At 28.1% G+C, this 21,740-nt stretch overlaps 2 protein-coding genes across 2 annotated transcripts in view; one reads left to right on the forward strand and one right to left on the reverse strand.

Moving 5' to 3' along the window:
- The window catches only part of LOC148237603 (neuropeptide Y receptor type 1-like), a 45,526-nt gene extending 35,893 nt beyond the window's left edge, over positions 1-9,633 (forward strand). The window contains exons 8-10 of the mRNA XM_088181356.1: positions 2,669-2,759; positions 8,802-8,888; positions 8,992-9,633. Coding sequence (XP_088037482.1) covers positions 2,669-2,759; positions 8,802-8,888; positions 8,992-9,633 — 820 coding nt within the window. The remainder of the gene's footprint in view (positions 1-2,668; positions 2,760-8,801; positions 8,889-8,991) is intronic.
- A 7,850-nt stretch (positions 9,634-17,483) lies between these two features.
- Positions 17,484-20,841, reverse strand: Es2 (ess-2 splicing factor homolog). The gene is made up of 9 exons (XM_088205610.1): positions 20,658-20,841; positions 20,306-20,462; positions 20,075-20,239; positions 19,822-20,015; positions 19,578-19,757; positions 19,395-19,509; positions 19,169-19,322; positions 18,962-19,102; positions 17,484-17,839 (listed from the first exon to the last, which is right to left on the reverse strand). Exons 1-9 carry the CDS (start codon positions 20,793-20,795, stop codon positions 17,527-17,529), a joined length of 1,557 nt encoding a protein of 518 aa, XP_088061736.1. The 5' UTR covers positions 20,796-20,841; the 3' UTR covers positions 17,484-17,526.
- Between the last annotated feature and the right edge of the window lie 899 nt (positions 20,842-21,740).

The following is a 21,740-nucleotide window of genomic DNA, read 5'->3' on the forward strand; positions in this document are numbered from 1 at the left end:
ATTTTTTTTTTTAATTATAAAGTAACTTATGGTGTCACCAAAAAACTTTTTTATTACGAAAATTTAAATTTATGATATAATTGTGTTATGCAGCGTTAAAACTGGCACTCAAACTCCTAAAATACCCTAAAACAGAATCAATGACTTATAATCACTCACATTGCACTAACTATATATGATCGATTGTGTTGTAGCGTTAGTAAGGTGTAACAAAATATTTTTTCATATCAGTAATATTTTTGAGCGGATGTGTAACCGGTGCTATAAATTATTATTATTTATTAAACTGTAAACCTACTTTTAAATGATACAAAATGTTACGTTTTAATATTATTTTTAATGTTGAAAACATTTTGATAATTTTTGTTTTATTAATATTTAGTAAAGTTACAAACCTATTTTAAAAAATAATACAATGAAATCTCTTTGTAACGAATACCGAAATAACAAAATTCCCAGTATAACGAATCTTTAATTTGTCCCCGAAAAACTTGCATACAAAATGTTTTCATTATAACGAAGACTGATTTCAGTATAACGAAATATTTTGATCCGAATTTAAGAATGACGTTGCAACTTGACACAATATTTCTCCAAATTCAGTTCGTCCTTGACTTGGTGTGTGACAGATGTGTTCAAAAGCGACATTACAGGTGTTTCGCTGACCCTCAAACTTTTTTTATAAAACATTTTTTTCACAAATTTTATTGTTTCATACAGTATCCTTAAAAAGAAGTGAAGGTCGGCGCGAGCGGCAGCGAGGCGAAATAATGAAATTCCAGTATAACGAATCTTGAATTTGTCCCCGAAAAACTTTCATACAAAATGTTTTCATTGTAACGAAGACTGATCTCAGTATAACGAAATATTTTGATCCGAATTTAAGAATGACGTTATAACTTGACAAATATTTTTAAGAATTCAGTTCATCATTGACTTGGCGTGTGCCAGATGTGTTCAAAAGCGACATTACAAATGTTTCGCTGACTCTCAAACTTTTTTTTCACAAATTTTATTGTTTCATACAGTATCCTTAAAAATGGGCAAAAAACTATCTGTCAACCTTATAAGAGGTTATTTTGATGTTGTAGTAATATGGTAATTAAAAATAAAATATATCATCTTCCTTACATTCAATATAACGAATTTTCAGTACACCAAAATTTATTCATTGGTTCCGGCTTCGCTGTATTGAAATTTCATAGTACAATTTTTAATTTATTATTATCTAGCCAAGTTTTAAACCTATTCATAAATGATATACAATATTTAGATTTATCATTAAATATCTAAGTTTCAATATAACGATAAAATCAAACGTTGTAAATCTAATAAATAATATAAAATGTTTTCTTCTGGAAATATTTAGTCAAGTTGTAAACCTATTTTCAAATGAATTGAAAATGTTAAGTAGTTTTTTATAGATTGAACTATTTTGTCTATCATTGAAAATCCTAAATAGTAATGTCCAATTTGAACCATTAAATTTTAAAAAATATTTTAAAAAATCAGAACGAAGCAAAAATTATATTTAAAACCCAAAAAGTTGAGGGTCCGGTATTCGCACACTCGCTAGCTATCGGTACCTCACGATAGTGAGGTACCGACAGCTAGTAATGAATAATTACGTATGTACGTAAATATAATAAATTATTTAAAATGATGCAAATGTGCAAAATGTTCAAGTGAAAAAAAAGAATTGAACAATCCTCATTTTATTTGAGAGAAAAATTCAATAATATGTTTCTCAAATATATAAATAATATTAAATATCAAGATTACACATTATATTATACTTTGCTTTTGCTATAATTATTCGATAGCCTGATTTATATTTGTAAGGTTTTTTTTTAGCACGTAGTTTATTTTGTTATATAGCAATTCTATTTGTAACATCGATATAAAATAAGTTTAAGTATAATAAAATATTTTATTATTACATTTTTAGAAACGTAAGCTCTAAAAAGGTTATTTTTTTCATTGATAAATAATAATATAATGCGTCATCCAGTATTGATACATATTACATGACGTATTTTCAATTTTTTTACGTCATTAATAATAAATTGATTTTATAAACGTGATTAAACACGTTTACCTCTTGTGAATGATAACAAATGACGTCAGATACTCAGTAAATATAATACGTTTTTGGAACAAAAGGGCACGAATGGTTTAACTTTATTTCTGTTAAAAACCTTGAAACTTGAAATAAAAGCTGTAATATAAATAATCCTTTTACTTATTGTATTTCAATTTCAAAAGACAACATACAAATCAATTTTCAATATAATTCTGTTACACATTTTGAACGACGAATACTGATCATATTTATATTATCTACTACCCCTATGAGAAAGCTTTTGTATTGTTCTAAGTGCGTTTTTACCTAACATCCTAAAATAAACCCTTTGAAACACCAAAGAAAATGTAAACACAATTATATAATTCTAGCACGTTTTACTTAGAACATCTCTAGTGTATAGTATATCTATACACATGTATTCTTAGAGATGTATACTTAGAAGTAAACTAAAACCAAGTAAAATTATATGTATACATATAAGGACGAAACCATTGAAACGTATATAAGGTTAAAAGTCATAAAAGGTATTTTAATAATCCATTCAACTGTACTAATATATTATATTCAATTTTATGTTTGCAGATATCGATATATTAACATCATATTCTTCTGCTGTGATTGGCTGGCGATGAGCAACTCTTGTTATAACCCATTCATATACGGAATATACAACGTAAGATTTTATTATAACAATCGTGCCGAAAGCTATTCCTTTTTATCGTGTTATCATGCTTTCGCGAAATTTGTTCCCGAATCGCAATCTTGAACTTTGCCCTCACAGATGATCCATGCTGCTTTTTTAAAGTACTCTCCAGGGAAATAAGCTCATAATAAAGATCACGTGTTCCTGTAACATTTCCTAAACGGTTAACAAATATAGATATATGATCACTTAGATTAAAACAATAGATCATCGTCGTTTAGCATCAAAGACAATAGGGAAATAATGATTCGGGGCCTCATGACAAAAATGCTATTTTATATTATTTTTAACACCGCAATATAATTTCTTAAATACATAATAATATGTACGAGTTAACCCTTTCTACGCTACAAATAAATATAAAAAATAGCAACCGTAGCGAAATATTTTAATTAGGCATTAAAATTAATTAAAAATATCTGATAATTAGTCGTATTTTCTTTGCTGATCAGTGAATTTCCAGCCCAGGTCAAAAACAATAAAATCGTGCCATCGCTGTGAAAACGCTCGTTTTTAAAGCGTTTATATTAAGACTTTTTATAACAATATTACCAGTGAGAATCGAATAAAACACATCTAAACCAAATTTTGACCAATAGGAGAGCGCAAAAAACAATTATCTCTTCTCAGAAGTCAAAAATTCACGTCAAAAGCAATAAAATCGTGCCGTCGCCGTCGCAGTGGGAACGCTCGTTACCGAGCGTTCCCACTGCGACGGCGCCGGCACGATTTTATTGCTTTTGACGTGAATTTTTGCCTTCTGAGAAGTGATAATTGTTTTTGCGCTCTCCTATTGACCAAAATTCGGTTTGAATATATTTTGATCAGCCCTTTTATATAAGAAGTCTATAGTAATATCGGTAACGACAGCTATCATATTTTTAAAACATAGTGTATTATCAAAATGCAGACGAAGTATGGAGCAAATGTGAGATGCTATATCTGTCTGTACTTATTTTTCAGATTATTTTCTACTGAGAAATTAGTTGGATTTGTTTGTATTTTAGACTTGAGCTAATGAAAGTAGTTTTAGAACTTTCATTAGGTTAGGTTTGGGTTTGAACAGAAAATGCACGTTTCGCAATTTAGTTTCATAGATATTTCAGAGCAGCATATTAGCGCCTATCAGTTAAATTATATTTTTGCAAATAGAAATATAAATCTACCAGTGAAAATGTATTTCGATATGATTTTACTGAAATGACATTTTCAAAAAAATATTTTTAGGATAGATTCGAGACTTTTTCTATATTTTTTTATAGAAATAAGCACATGAATATGGGTGGTTTATTTATTTATTTTGCTGCATTAAATCTAGTTGTCAAATTACCGATAATATAATCTATAAAAACATTACATTTATATAATTCAGCTGGTGCTGTTGTTGATTTTTCGTTATTTCTTTGCTTCTTCCTTAGGTATTCGATCTGAATTTTCAGATCAAATACCTAAATTTACTGCTACTAATTTACATTCGTTGAATATTTCCTTCCATGTCTAATATTTTTAAACGTTCAAAAAGCAATAAAATCACCAATAATTTGCAAAAAAATTCAGCACAAATGGAGCCGCGTTAAAAAGCTACAATAATAATGTTTTTTGTGAAAGTACTACCTAGAAAGTGGGTGCTTTTGAAGGCAATGTTCCGCTTCGTTTATTTCATGTATAATATGTTTAAAAAAAGGTACATAAGTACATCTCAAACAACTGTAGTTTAATTCAGATTTATTATTTGAAGTTGGTTTTTACATTTTTTATAAATATATTCTTGCTATGATTTTTTTAGAGTTGGGCCCCCCTGAGAAAGGGCCTCGGGAATTTGTCTCCTCTCACCTATCCTCTCCACATAATAAGCTTAAACTAAATTCTCAAAGCAAATTTTTTACAAATATTTTTATAAAAAAACTATACTCCGAATCTCTCAGACGCTATTTAATTGTTTTATACGCATCAAATAATAATCTAATAAATTTAATTTAAAAGCACACATCAGTAGGATAAATTAGATTTTAATTACATCTAAAAGATCAGAATTGAAATGAAGATTATAATTTAAAAAAAGTATTTCCACATATTTTTCATATATTTATATTATTTTTTATTAATAAAATAATTCGGCGTATTAGATTTTATTAAAATCATTTTTCTTACAAACCCTCTTAATATATTTTTAATCGATTTAAAATTCCAATTAATTTTCTCTGTTTTATAATATATAAACGTTAGGGTTTCAAATTTAATTTCTGTCTCTCACTGTCTTTTAATTTATTTATTGAAATAAGCGTCAAAGTAAGAGCTCAATAAAAATAGATCAAAGAAAAGAAATCGCTTAAAAAGTATTCTCTCTACAATATATTTTTTATATGAATGAAATTAAAAGCTTTTATTTTCCAGTCATTAAATTTAATAAATGAGAAAATACTATTCTTGTTTATATTAATAAGCTTTGTAATGTTTATTTTGTATTGTGCGAACGTAATTATAGTATGATGTCAAATAGATAAAAACTGAAATACTTTTTAAATGCTTGTATAATTTTAATATCGTCACAATGAAACTAAAAAAATATAACAAGAACGAGTTATTAAAAATATATTTTTAAATCCATTTAAAAATAATAGCAAATAAAATATGCATATCATATAATTATAATAATAATTAATACCAATTGCACATTATGAGTAAAAAGTCGAAACATTAAAATTATTTATTTTATTTTTATATCAATGATAGATAAAAAAATCAGGAAATTAAATTATTGTGTATTTTCCGTTGATTTTATACCAGGTATAAATACAAATATAAAATATTTTTTTCACGATGTTTCCATTTGATGAGTGACTCATTGTTTCGCTAGATTTTTCATGTTTTGGTAGTAGCAGTATTTATAAACAATCTTTTCAATATATATCCAAAGAACTATTTATTTCTCCTCTTGTATATCGCCAAAAACCGTTCTTGTATACCCATTGGTTCTCTTTTTCTGTCAAAGATACATAGCATCATTCTTTGCACAACATTTTTATAATGAAATCTTTCCATTTTTCTAATACACGTGAATACAACTTCTACGAATTTATAAATGCATTTAAAAAAAATATTAGGTAGTTAAGTGAGTGTACTTTAAGTAGAATATTAATTGATATATGTCCTTCAAAGAAAATAGTTAAATAGAAAATACTTCTTTAGTCTTTCAGTATGTTAACCTATTTCTGGAATGCACTATTTTGTGTATACTCTGGAGCTCACTTAAATGTTTTTCGTTTATCTTTTCTATGCCTGCTAAAACGTTTTCCATGAACCGTACGTGGTACCGTGTCTTTAACAATCTCTCTAGTAGTGATTTGGCAATTACTAAGCACAATTTTATTAAATTTTCACATTTTTCTCAATGGTCAATGTGCTAGTCACCCAATTATCTTGTTAACTTCGAGATCTTCACGGTTTTCTTATTCATAAATTTGAAAATAACATTCTCGGCAAAAGTCTTATTCAACATTTGCACACCCTCACTGCAACAAAAAAATTTACTTTTCTCCGTCATTTTCAACCTAAATAAATCATCGAGCGTGACAAATTGCGTCAATATTTGGCTGTCAAACACAAGCTACGCGTTCTATGTAGCTGACGATTGACATGCGCATCACAAATATAAGATGAGCTCAACCCAAACTGAATAGCGCACGATATCAAAAAAAATATCGTTTTTTTTTATTATACATCGTATATAATCTAGGCAACGATACAAACTGAACGTATTACCAGAATCCCATTATTTTTTTATTGCTTTGCATTCGCCGTGACAATAAATAAATCACAAGTCACTCAACGTGACAGGAGTTTACCTGAGAGATGGATTTTTCCTTTGGTCAACTTTATGTTGCAATGTCACGAGTGAAGTATCCAAAACATATATATAATAATAAAGTAATTCAACATAAAACATCGCAAATGTTAAAGGGTACGACGTAACTAGAATCAGGTTACAAAAACAAGTTTACAAATAACTTGTTTACAAACGATTAATCAGACTATTAATTAATTGCTACGTCAAATTTTAATTAAAATCAGCATTATTGGAAATAGGATATATTCTTGATAGGATATAATAATATACGAAAAAACGAAGCAACTAAAATTTGTATTACATTGTTTCAAAGTTGCGTTGATTATTTAGAATAAAAGAGTGATTTTGAAATATACATTAATTTTACTATGTAACATTTCATGCTTCCCAGTTTGAATGATACGTTTTAATGTGAGTAACATATTTTTATCTATACATATCCATAATTGTAATGCAACATAACGATGAATCATTATTGAATTCGCAATTTTTTTAAACAAATAATCGTTTGTCTTGAGCTACATCTAAGGATTATGAACAATTTCAAAACAAATTGGAAGGCTTGGAAGGCTTTGCTATAGAATCTTAAAAATTCAACTTAAAATAAATATATGTTATTAAGTGTCATTTTGATATATACATTTTAATGTATATGTATATCATTTTTGCTTTAGTATATCTCAAACAAGAAGCAGTACAATTGTAAAACTATGCGCCTAGACATGATTGCCTAGCAACGAAGAAGCCTGAAAACTGACGCATAAACATGTTCCAAATAAAATGAAACTACTCGGTCGATTATTAAATATAATAAATTAAAAAATAAAATACGAAAGCAATGGAAAAACACGAGACCGTAGTTAAAAACTTTGACTTACGATATTCGAGTTTTAATAAAAAAATAAGTCTTTATGGAAATTAACATAATTGTCTAAAAACTAATATTTCATCACTAAAAACCGTTTGACAGAATCTATAAATTCATTAAATATAAAGCCCCTGCTTATTTTATACATAAACTTCGCTTATGTGTTAAATGTCAAAGCTCTGTTGTTTTGCTAAATAATGAACTCTCGATACCGCGTTAGAGTCCCGCAGGGTAGTTTTCTTTGGCCGTTCCTCTTTATTCTATACACTAATGTCTTACCTAATCTAAAAAAATATTGACTTATAGCAGCCGTCATAACTAGTTCTTATGGTTTTGAACCAATTGCAATTGAGCATAAAGTAACAAAAACTGAAGAAATATTAACAAAAATTAACATCCATGATGATACGAAAAAATTTTTGGCGAAATATATAGAGACTGAGACTACAAGGATATTAACGCGATCTAAATCACGTAAATATAATATTTTTTTTAAATATATTATCGCATATAAAAATAAACAATTTTATAATATAAACAGTAACGTGCTGTATCGTTTCAACGATCGAATAATTGTGACAATACGACAAGCGATCGATTAAAAAAATTTCAGTACGCTCTTATCCGCGGAGCAGTAAAAAAAATGAGTGTACCCGAAAAATAAGAAAATGAGAAAACTCCTGATGATGTTAGGAACATCTTGGCGAAATATATCGTGTCTAACTCAAAAAAGAAAAAACGCGAACTATAACACGTACTTTTTTTTTAAATTATAATATATATATATATATATATATATATATATATATATATATATATATATATATATTAATTATGGTCAAAACTTAGCTGCATTCTGGTAACACTTGCGTAACGAGCTCTTCTCGTGACGCGCCGGTGCGGGCACGCCACATGTATGTATTTTATATGTATGTTATATATATATATATATATATATATATATATATATATATATATATATATATATATATATATATATATATATATATATATATATATATATATATATATATATATATATATATATATATATATATATATATATATATATATTTATCATGTATGATATATGTATTTAACAAAAAAAAAATCTCCACCGTTTCAGAGAAATGTGATTTCTAAGATCTAAAATTTTTGTGTTTAAAAGGGAATAAGTTTACACATGTACGTATATTATAAAAATTCGTAAGAACATAATTTACGAACGAGAGCTTTCGGCACGATTGAAAATGATATGTTCGTACTAACATAATTTTAACTTTATGTTTCATTTCAGGAAAAGTTTAAGCGCGAGTTTAAGATGCGTTTCCCGGGCGGCAAAAAATGGCGAGAGAAAACTCCCAATAACGATAGTTACGATTTGGTACATTTTTGCGATATGCCTTAGAACTTAGAGAGTTTTAGACGTGCGTTTAAGAGCTTGCACTATCTGAGGCGTTCGACACTAAATTTAGACATATTTTCAGGACAAGACGCAAACGCTGAGATTTTCAAACTCGTTCAGATCGCACGTAGATTGGCGTCGTTCTCAATATCCGATGGTCTCGTACAATGTCCACTTTTGCTCCAACCCAAGCGATGCCAAACGGAGAATGCTTAGAAGTGCCAATTTTGCTTCGGATACGTCTGAATCCAGTTTTCTACCCAAATCGAAGTGCAAGAACGTGCATTACTCTCTGGAGAACTGCAGCCTGAACGGAACGCCGAAGAAAGATCAGTTTACGCGATTGAAATCTAATTTAGGTGGAGACGTTTCCGAAGAGAATAGCGGATGTTTCAAGAAGAGGAAGAGGTGCGACGACCTCGGGGGAGACGCCAATAATCTCATTCTGAGGAAGAAGCACAATTCGAAGGAGGTGTCGGAATTTAGCGCGGCTTTCAACAATTCGGATAGCAGCCACTCGAGCGGTGGAGGCTCGTACTATAGGGGGGTGGTCGTAAAAAGGCCCGCTCAACTGAGGTGTTTTAATCAAACGAAATGGGAGGTGGGAATGGACGGCAAGAACGTGGAAACCGAGATATTTATATTCCCGGAAGGGGAGAGGACTAGTCACGGGAACGACGATTCTTCAATGTCCGACAGACTACCGGACGAGCTGCGTTTATAGGTGTGCGTGATTTCGGCGGCGGCTGTGTACTCCCATGAACAAAATTAATTATGTTTTTTGAAAAAAGACAATTCGAATATGAGTAGTGCTAAAGAAAAAGACTTAATCTATGTGTCCATTAAATTAGCATGTGTTCTTTTCAATAATTGTGTAGTTAATGTATATTAAACAGAGTGGTCCATTTATAAAGTAATGTTTACAAAATCAATAATAATTATATTCCCTGAAGACTACAACGACAACAACGACAACGACGTACGATTTTCTATAGGGTGAGTCTTAAACATAATAACAACGGTTCGTGCGTAAACATTTTCAAAACAACGACGTAAATTATGAAATAAAATATGCGAAAAATCTGGTCAATATTTTAGCATTAATGGTAGTATTAATAAATAAATGCTATAATCCTTTAAAAATCACTAAATTTATGTTAACATATCACAGCATTATGCCCTCAAAAAATTTTAACCGCAAAATGAAGTAAAATTTCTAAAAAATAGATTTCATAAAATGATAAGTAACAGCAAACCTGACAAAAAAGGAATGCGATTATGTTTACTAGAAAAATAATCATATGCCATAGACCATTTATCAAAAATAAAAATGTATGTTCATATCCTATAATGGCATTATACAGCAAAAAATCTGAGATATATTTATGTATTATAAATATATAAACAACTTAATCCAGAGTGCAAAAGCTACTAAAGCGACACTCTATTTTATTCTTTGCCGTAAAGGTAAATTTAATATTAAAAATAAAATAAAATCAATTCTCTTTATTTTCCATTTCTCGAGAAATGAGATATTGATTCAAATTTATCGAGTACTCTCAAGATATTTGGAAATATGAAAATATTTTTAGTATACAGTATGTTTTTATATTGTATAAGGAAAATCTTTTTACAATAATTTATTTCAACATTTATGCAAATTAATATTATAGTTAATGACTAAATATCAACGAACACATTAGTAGTAAAACATTTAAAGACATAATCATTACATTACTTATATAGTACATTATTATGATTCTGACTTAAATATTTAATGCATGTTTAATTAACGTTTCTCCCTCGTATTTCGCAAAAATCCTATAATTTATATAGCATGACAACATTGACTTTGGTTTCATTTGGCTGGCATGCAAATTCTTGCCAAAGACTTATTAAGATAATCGTTGTTAAATCACTTACCCTTGCATTCTTAATTTATAATTAACCGGCAAATACTCAAATCAAAATGCTTGGCAATCATTACTTTAGAGTCGATCATAAAACTTATGTTTTCAAGTTTTCAGATGTTCATTAAAAACCCCTGTCCCTTTTTCAACTACCTTCTTTGAATGCAACTGTTAACTTAGCAGATTTTAACCACTATTTGTATTGAAAATTGTAGAGGTTGGAAACCTTTCAAAAATAATAATAAAATGAGAAATCATAATTTTGTATTTTTTTTAGAACTTGCTGATAAGAAACATTAAGCGTGACGATATTGCATTAACGTCATCGTATTTGGTTAGGCCCGATGTGTAATATTTTTTTTATGTGTGCGATAAATGTCTGACTCATTTAAAAAAAAGTCAAATAAATTGAGAATTAAATAAACAGAAAATAATAAGCATTTTAGAAGTACTGTACATTATGATCTAACATACATACACCTGTTTCTCAGTTATGTTTATACACATACAATGCCTTTTTAGTGACTGTAGTTACTCGAGACAATTCTGTCTGTACTGTATTGTGTGTCAGCTAATTCATGATTATATAGGGCAAAGCTATTCAACTATAAATGATTATTAGTGCGCATTGATTAGTAAGTCACGTACAGTTTGTGTACTCACTATAAATATGCTACATATAGCGAACATCTACGCAATTTTTTGAATATCACTTAATACTATCAATTAAGATTTTTACAATCAGAACGAATCAAAAATAATATTTAAAACCTAAATAGTTGCGCGTCTGAAATTTTATAGCTATGGTATCTCACGCCAGTGAGGGACCGACAAATGTGATGCTTTCAATCATACTTATTTTATGGATTTTGAACGTTATGACTGGATCAGGTTGACGTGAAGAGGGAAGCGGCTACTTCCTTGGTCGTCTAAATCTCAGTTGAAGCTTAGTGTGAATTTGAATAAACTTTCATATGTCTTAAGTCGAGAGTAACTAGAAAAGTTTCCTATCAGAAATTAATTCGAAATGGAAGTGCATGATACGGGCTATGTATGAGCTTGTATACGTTTAGTTGAGATGGAGGTGGTTTCTTTGCTCCAGTTTATCTCGAACTACGGACCATCTATTTTATTAAAATATTTGCGACGTGGTTCCCGCAAATAAAATAATTATTTGTTCAATATTAGCATTGCATTAGTTAAATTCTGCCGCATCACAGTGATATTAATACAGATTGATGCAAAAGTTCACATAATTTTTTGATGACGCTATTTTTGTCTGTACTGATAAATATCATATGTTTACAAACTATTCCATTGTAAAAAGAACACTTTCTTTCCAATTTCTGTTCAGTTTTAGCTTAGCTAGCAAACAGTAGAGAGCTGTTATATATTTTAAATATATACCGATAAAGTTATTTTATGTAATTGTTTACTTAATGAGTTTCGTAAAGGTAATTTCGTGACTGTGTTAAATTCAATTGCCAGTAAAGCTTAATGGACTTGGAAGTGGTTTATAAATCGGGTGTACTTTGAAGCCTAATAGCTTAAGGTCATAATCGATAATAATATACGGCGATATAAATATTAGAAAGATCGCATTAAATATATAATAGAATTTAACCATTTACGTTGCATAAGAATGGCTTCGCAGTACGACGTTTGGACTCCTCATCGGCGTCGATGTACGGGTCTTCTGCATCGATTGCTAACTAGAGATAAATATTTGATTGTTTAAAACAAAAACGTATTAAGCTATATCCTGACAAGCCTCATTAACCACTCCGTTATGCTTTGTGTATTATGTTGGGATTGTAAGGCTATTTTCTATTATGAACTTCTAAAATTCAAGGAAGCAGTTACAGCCGATCCTAAGAATGATAAATGAACATAATTAAACATCGCTCTTGAAAAGGTTAGACCTCAATTTTAAAACAGTAATGTGAATGTTTTTTACCATGACAATGCACGACCTCGTGTGGCGATTATGACCCAAAAAAGCACATGCTAAAATATTTTAATTGGTAAGTTATTAAGCACCCACTATATTCTTCAGACCTTGACCCTTCTAAGTATTGATTGTTATATAACAAAAAATAATAATAGGACAGGAAAAAGGGTTCTTGATTTATTTTTTGCATTTAAGTCACTAAGCTTTTATTTTAATGTATTTAGTAACTTATAGACAAGAGTTATAACAACTAATATAAATTATGTAAATTATTAAATTACTAAAAGTATTAAAAAGCACTAGTAATTCAGAAATAAATACTATAAAAGAAAAAATATTTTGTAATTAATATTTTAACTACTTCAGATTTTTTACCATCAAAGTATGGTCTTAAAATATAATATTAAAATTATAATAAAATTCTGCGAATAATTATTTTTAATATGCTCTGATGTTGTTGCATTAAATTATAGGTTTATTATTTTTTTAATGTATTTTTGCAGCGGAAAAAAAGTATAATTATCTACTTAACAAATTTCCAATGATATTCTTGAGCAGTTATCGGTTTTTTAAGTTATAAACTTTAAGTAAAATTAGCTATAAAATTGCTCTCGATCATTAATGGCCATGTAATTATGTACTGATCCTTATATTTCTCACAAAAGTTCGTTGGAATCAAATAAAACACTACAATTAGTTAACGAAGCCATACATCTGATTCGATTTTATAAATAACGAGGGAAAAAAATGAAAATTCAAGTAGAATAGGAAAATATTTATAGAATCCTTACTATATTACTAAATATATTGCAATCGTAAAATAATTATTTTATTCTGATTATTATTTTTATATGAATAAATTATATTTTATGACAGAATGAAACTAAAAAACACTATTATTGTTTATTTCGAATAAATAAATTTAGTTAAACATCTTCAGTATGATTCATATATGACACTTGGATTAAAAATTTAAATAACTTCTTTGATTTCTCTGCAAAATCATATTTATGTTTTCCAAAAAAATATTTTCTAGTGGATCTTAAATTTGTATTATCAATATTATTACGAAATATCGACCTGATTTATATAAGTAAACAAATTAAAAATGCAGAGTTAGAGAAAAATAATTGAACATAGAGTTCAATATTATTTCTATTAATTAAAAATAAATGTATAATGCTAATAAAATTTGTGATAAATTTTAATACTTATCTAGATAAATTAGATGGGTCCTCTTTCATCCATTAATTATGGGACGAAATTAGTTTTATAATGCAAAATTTTGAGATTTATATGAATGGTATTTCCTTAATTGATACTTATAATCCACTTTACACAGTTAATGAAAAAGAAAAATCATTGTAAGTGTTCATAAATCAGTTGCCAAAAAGAATGTATAATAATTAATATTGCTATCTTACTGGACTTTAAATAAACATATAATTTGAGAAATGTAAATAAATCGTAAAGAAGCGTAGTTTTTATTTATAAACACTTTAGAATGAAAGGATAAAAATATTGCTTAAGTAAAGAGTATTTATTTGAATGCTCTAACAAATATTTTAGCTGTACAAAACGTATTTAGTATGTATTTTAATTGTACCTGATCACAGGAAAATATTAACAGCTAGACTATTCTATGTTTAGTTTTAAAAAATTATACTTAGGGGCTTTAATATTTAGTTCGGAATAAACTGGCAATTAATTAATATTAATTTTATTGTATATTTCACAGTGGCTAATTATTTTAATGTAAAATTATATTCCATTTTGATTTGCATTACTTCTTGGTTAACCAAAATTAATATACATTTATTAATTTACATTGTTATTTTTTATCATTATTCGTTGCTTTTTCAATAGCAATAATGTTAAAATATTATTTAATTATGTATACAATATGTTAATAGCAATAAATGTAAACATCTGCTTTTCGTACAGAATAATAAATACAAAATAAATGCTAAAATTAATTATTTTTTGCTACAAACGTAAAATTCATTATTTCTAGCTAATGTTTTTTTGTATTTCTAGCTAATGGTTAATTGAAAAACATAACAATAACAAGAACTCAAAATATAACATCAAAAAATAAAAGTATATGATAAAAACATAGGTCTTATATATTTATTTATGAAAAACCGTTTATTTTTAACTTTTGTGGATTATCCTTAAGATACTAATATATAAAAAAAACTTTTCCGTACATTTTCTCAAACAAAGCTAATCTAAAACTATCTTTAATGACTAGTATATATTTCATTCCCTACATAAAAAAAATCAGACTTATTATACAAAAATACATAAACCTTGATTCTTATTATTTCTTCAACTTTCGATCACTCTTATTATTCAAGCATACTTTTAAATGTATATATCTGATCTCGTTGCCATATTCTATATGTATCATTTTGTATGTTCCATTGAGTATATGTAATATCATTGAAAAATAATTTAAATACGACACTTAAATACTATTTTATTTTTTGTACTATCAAATATTTTTAAAAATGTATATATAAATCTTCTAAATAATATATATTATATTAGAACTGTTTCAAACGTTGGTAATAATCATACATTTAGTTTAAATATGATGTCCTTCAAATATTATATGTTATCGTCTCTATAATTTGTTAAATACATCTTCAATACATAACTTTAGTATGCAGTAGACCCCCCAATAACACGGTAAATTGAGAATGTGCTATTTGGGTGCGTATAGTTGGGGAACTAGAAAATACTCATACAATATTTGCAATACGTACGTATGAATCAAGCGCATGTGGTGAGATATCCTCCCTTTGGCTTGCTCACACATAAAGTAACACGCACCCAAATTACACGTCCCCAATGGTATTGGGGGATTTACTACATAACAAAATTTTCAACCTATAACAAGTAACTAAAGAACAATATCTGTATTTTTATAAATTTACGTCGTTGTTATAAATAGTACAATAATACAACATTTCATTTTTTCTTACGACATTTTATTTGTACATTTATAAATGGGTCGTTCTGTATTAAATTAAACCTTATATAATATTATATTATAATAAATTATTTTTATATGATAATAAGCATAAAAATATATTGTATATATTATATAGTGTATTAAATTATGCAACGTAATTAAATATAATAAACCGCGGTTATATTTAGAGATGGAGCTCTGGAAAATTTGATGAAAAAGTACATTAATTTTGTATGATATTGTACGTAGTACTTTACTCTTTGCAAACAAAGATCAATAAATAATAAAACGGTTTTAGAATTGCTCTATGAATAAAGCAAAAGTCAAATGTAAAATATATAAATTCCTTTAATAAAAACTATTTATAAATAAAACATATAAACTATACCTAGTAGACGAGGTAGAAAAAAAGTATAACCGTGGTACTATATTTTGTATAAATTTATTAATTATTGCCTTTTAATTTATACACGTATTCACAATAATGATTATGTACCTGTTTTTTTTTATTTCATATTGAAATTAGTGTAATCATTATCAATATGAATAGGCAGAATAATGAACGGTTGGAGAGTGGAATTTTAAAATTAAAGAAAATAACTCTTTGTGCAGACTGATTTTAATTTTAATAAAAAATAAAAAAATACTTAATTCAAAATATTTATATTTGTACATAAAATCGATTTCTATGTGTGACATCGAAAATTGTTGTATTTAATTTATCATAGTCTCGAACCAATTTTCACGTAGTTTTTCTTTTCATGAAATTCAATATGTATTTAGTAATAGTTTGAAAATGTATATCACAACGAAATATGTATTATTGTGTGATTAGTAAGTGTAAAACGTATTTTAAATCTAAATATGTTGTATTTTAAGATATTTTGACATCAAAGAAAATTATTTGTTTATTTTAGCGTAGTGTTGAACTAATTTTAATTTACCACAATTGAGTTTATTTTGACTGAGATTTATATAATTTTATTAATCCTTTTTTATGTGAAATATATATACGTAATTATGAAAATAAATTGAATATCTAATTGTGACATTTTTTTAGAAATGTATTTTGTATATATAATGTGCAATATTTATAAATTAAATTATGTAAATAATAAATTAATAGACTGTCAAAAATCCTTGTACATAATGTGTTAAATAAAATAAATAAAACAAGAAATTATATTTTCAAAATAATGTGTATTTACTTATTTAAAAAAATCATTTCTTATAAAGATACACACGTTTATAATATGGAGTAAAATTTATGTAGACTGGTTTGAAGACGTGTTTTGGTTTTCCTATAGGAAATTTGGGACCGGAGTGTAAGTTGCCATTGAATAATCCCAGACGAAGTGAAGATACCTGTAGAACAACAAAAACAATATTTTAATCAAATACACATTATAAAATAATTATGTTAATAATATAATATAAACTTACTTCTTGAATATAAATAAAAAATATTGCCATCAAGCACAAAATATCGAAGAGCTTCATTTTGATGATTTAAAGAGCCTTTTCAAGCCTAGACAACAGCAATAGGAGAACTGATGGTTTAATGATCACTCATACTCAATTTATACCAATTTTTTATCATATGTAACTTCAAAGCACGTTTTATTTTTGCTATACATGCTTAATCATAAATTTGATGATTGTGACGATAATGTATTGTGGTAGTGTATTTCTTAGTAGAAATAATGAGTCACAATAAATAAAAACACAACAAATTTTTATCTTAATTTATTATAAAAATAGGCGAAGTAAAAGAATTTATGCAAAAAAATCAGATGCTTTTAATCGATTTCTTTTCGGCAAGTTGATTTGTAGGAGATCGTCCGTCAGATTCTTCTTGTTTCGTTTATCTTCACCAGTTAGTGGAGTATCAGGTTTACGCCTCGACACTATAGGTGTTGTGACTTTGGACATAGAGGGAGTTAAGTTTCCGGAACCTCTTATAGGAGTTAGCTTTGGAGTGGCGATTCCTGATAGACGTTTTAGTTGTGATGTTGCAAGTCTCTGTGCCGCCGGAGACATTGAAGCTAATCTTTCGATTGTAGAACCAGTTGACATTCTTGGTGAAGGTCTATAATTAAAAATAAATAAATTAAGCAATTAATCTTCAAGTCATGTTGTTTCAAAAAAATATTTAGTAAAATATAAAATTTCCAACATCACACCAAATAATAATAAGCCTTAGTAGGAAATCCAATATAATTGAAAAACGGCAAGTAAAAAGTGACAATCGAACAAAGTTGCTACATAACAAAAAATTGTTAGTTAAAAAGTGATAATCGAACAAAGTTACATTACCAAACAAAAACACAAAAGAAGTTGTCATATTATCGAAACACACAAGAATTTTAAAAGCGCCCGCACATGTGCGGGATTTCGCTTGGCGTTACACCAGGGGATCACATATGTGCGTATTTTCCATATGACCCATTAAGTGCTTTTTCTCTTTGCATTTAGTAATTAATTTTATTATTAAAATCCGTATTTTGTTATATTTCTCAGATTTTAAAACAATCCAGCAAAGATGAAATCATATATTAGGAAACATTATTTCTACTGTTTAATTTTATTATTATTATAATTTAATCAGATTAGGTGTGAACGAGCGGCAGCGAGTGAGCGTTGGTCAGAACAGTGAACACCCCATTAATATATTAATGGAGTGCTCACTGTTCACTAAATATTTTTTAGAATAAATTTGATCCCTTAACTAATTAAATTAACTTTTTATTTTAGTTCAAAATTATTTAAATTAAAATATCCATTTTTTCCCTTCGCCACCGTACAATGCATGATTTTTCGTGGAAACGAAATCATTTTTTTCTTTTATTGAATCATATTGAGTTACAGTTTTTTATAAATATTTTTAGAACTAGAAATAAAACAAAATAGAAAAAAATTATGATTTTGATCTTATGCAAGCCACAGATTGAAAACCACCGATAAAATAATTTAAACATACATATGTACCAATACATGTCAAAACATTCGATACATTCTTGTTTTTTTTAATTCAAAAGATATTATATGTTACGTGGCGAAAAAAGAGATGTCACTCGAGTGTTAAAACGACTTTTACTCATGCACCCAATTGCTTGTGTATGTGCACAAGTGCAGCGGCAGCCAGGATAAAATCGATCAGTACCATTATAACTTACAACTTTAATAAAGCAATTCTAAAAATAATACTAACGTTAACATGCTCCTCTTTGCAGCCTCAATTGCCTTTTTCTTTTGTGCTCTATGCCTCTGTCCTGCCTTTTCAGCTAAGGAAAGAGCAATTTGTTCTCTCTTCGATGTTACGCCCATTTTGAATGATGTACCAGAACCTTTCCTGAATAACACAATGACAAAAAATATTAATTTAAAACATTATTATATAATTTTTAATTAAACATACCCTGGTAAAGGAGTATCGCCTCCATCTAATCTGAACGGTGTGCCTTCAATCTGTCCCCAAGTCATAAGAGGTGATTCTCCAGGTGCTCCAGGATTCGGTGATGGCGTACGAACCAAACTATGAGCTGATGACATCGGAAGCAGTCTTATACCATCTTTAAATTATAAAAAAGATTACTTTTTATATCCAAGAATATCAATTTAATAAAATTTTGTATTAATATTACCAGAAACTGTTCCTCCTCCTAAACCACCATAATTTGTGTTTAAGCCTCCTTGTTTTGATTTGTTATCGAGGAGAGTACTGCCATCAACGCCAATTCTACCACTTAAGATTCTTTCCTGTAATTTATAAGTAATGCATTATTATAATAATATAATCTTAATTCTACACAATAACTATAACTTACTTGACTCTTTGCGATTTGTGTTATCGTGTCCTTACTGCGTTGATAATCAAACGGGTCAATTTCCATCCTCGTATTCGTATGCACGACTTCTTGTGTATTGTCTATGCAATCCAAACGAGAAGTCTCTCCATCAGGAACATACATTATATAGTTTTTAGCTCTATAACTCCAAGTGTCGAGCTGAAAAATATGTTTATAAATACAATATTCATTGTCGGATGAAATAAATATAAATAAAACATACCGCTTCAGGTTGCTTGTACTGATCAGCTTGTTCTTCGATAGAAGGAACATTAGATGCCATCAGACTTTTTAACTGACTTTCATGCTCGATTTGTAATTGTTCGGCAAATTTAATTCTACTCTTACGACCCATCTCCTCCATTATATCTTGAAAGCTATTATTATCTTCGCTCGTATAAGCAGCTAAGAATGAATCTATAAAAATAATAATTATTAACATAATAAAACAAAACATTATTTAATTGAAAACTTACCTAAAGAATGTTTATCGGATATTCCATTTTTACTTTTAGTACTGCAGATTGAAGTGAACGATCTTTGACTTTCACCGACATTGCTATTTTGTATATTTACACCATCAGTTAAAGGAGTACCGGGAACATTCGTGTGTGGTGTTTCAAAGGTAGCGGGACTTGCAACTAAAACAATAAATATTGTTAATGTTTTGTTTTAAGTGTATAAAAACATAAATATAAAAATCTCACATCTCTCCGGAGGAGGTTTTTGTCCGCCACTATATTTAGAATACAGTTCTCTAAGTTTCCGATAATCTTTTCGTTCAGTGGCATCTAAGAATTCATTTTGAGCTTTTAACTTCTCTAAATCAGGGAAGAAATCTCTTTGAATTATTTTCGCCATTTCCTAAAAGTACACAATTAGGTAAATCAAGAAAAAATATAACCTAAAAACAACTTAATTCTAAATATATTCATAAAATGAGTTAAAAGTTGATTTATCTATGCTTGTTATATTAGTATTTCGTTTTATTAAAAAATCAATGAATGTAAACTGCAATTAAAACATAAAAATATATATTTATTGTGTCAATTGACTAACCTCAACATAGCTGTCCTCGTCTAGTACTTTGACTCTCTTCTTCTTTTTCAAAGGTGGAAGATTAGGGGTTTTAAAAATATCGATGTCTGTGATACTTTTTTTAGCCACGGATAACTTTGAAGGCGTATTTTCACCCATTTTTGAAACACAGCAACGACGCAATGTCAAACGTCAAAACATTATTACGCCGATAAAACAGGTTTCGCGCTACCGACAAAGCTAACAGGTTATAACATGTATGCACCCGAACGTACTATACGTACAATAATTCATTTCTTGGTAATATGCGAATAATGAAAATATGTAGTATTATTCCTTTCACCGCGGATAACTTCTATAAAAGTCATCAAAAAAATTGCCACCTAAGAATGCCATAAACTTTTGAGCCTAATAATATGGTGATTTAGTTTAATTTAAAACTCTAAATCACTTAAATTTATTGAACAATAATATTTTTTTAAATATGGCATGTATAGGTGAATAAAAATATCAGCCATGATGAAAGAGTTAAATATTAATAAACATAATAATGCTTAATTTAATTTGAATAAATATATAAATAATTAATAAATCTTCTGTTTAAATTGTTAAAACCTTTTCAGAAATTGCATCTTATTTATAATGTATTTTATTATGCTTTTTTTGAAGTTACGTGACAAATAGAATAAAGAGAAAAATCTTACATCATTTTATAATAATTCATTTCTTCTTACAAAGAGATAATTTAGCAACAAAGTAAATGCAACAATATCTCTGTTTCGAAAAGCTATACAAGTTTTTTCTGCTTTAATGGCAGACAAGCAATCTGAATAAATAACTGTTACTATTTCCCATCACATAAGAGGTGTGAAAAAAAATTTACCACAATTTAAACTGTAATCTGAAAACTAGCTATTTATTCTTCAATATTGATTGTCAATTTAAAAGTAGATCTCGTCAGATTTACATTTTTGAAATGCATTACTTGGTAAAAACTTTATCTCAACTATGGTCGTTTAAAACCGTCCTTCCAATAGGAAAATGTCGCATTTAAGGCATGTCTTCCTAGGCATATTTTTGGTTTTAAAATCACGAATAAGTAGT

Source organism: Plectrocnemia conspersa, unplaced genomic scaffold, assembly GCF_051122295.1.
Source record: "Plectrocnemia conspersa isolate PC_06_02 unplaced genomic scaffold, ASM5112229v1 ptg000002l, whole genome shotgun sequence".
NCBI classification, from domain to species: Eukaryota; Metazoa; Arthropoda; class Insecta; order Trichoptera; family Polycentropodidae; genus Plectrocnemia; species Plectrocnemia conspersa.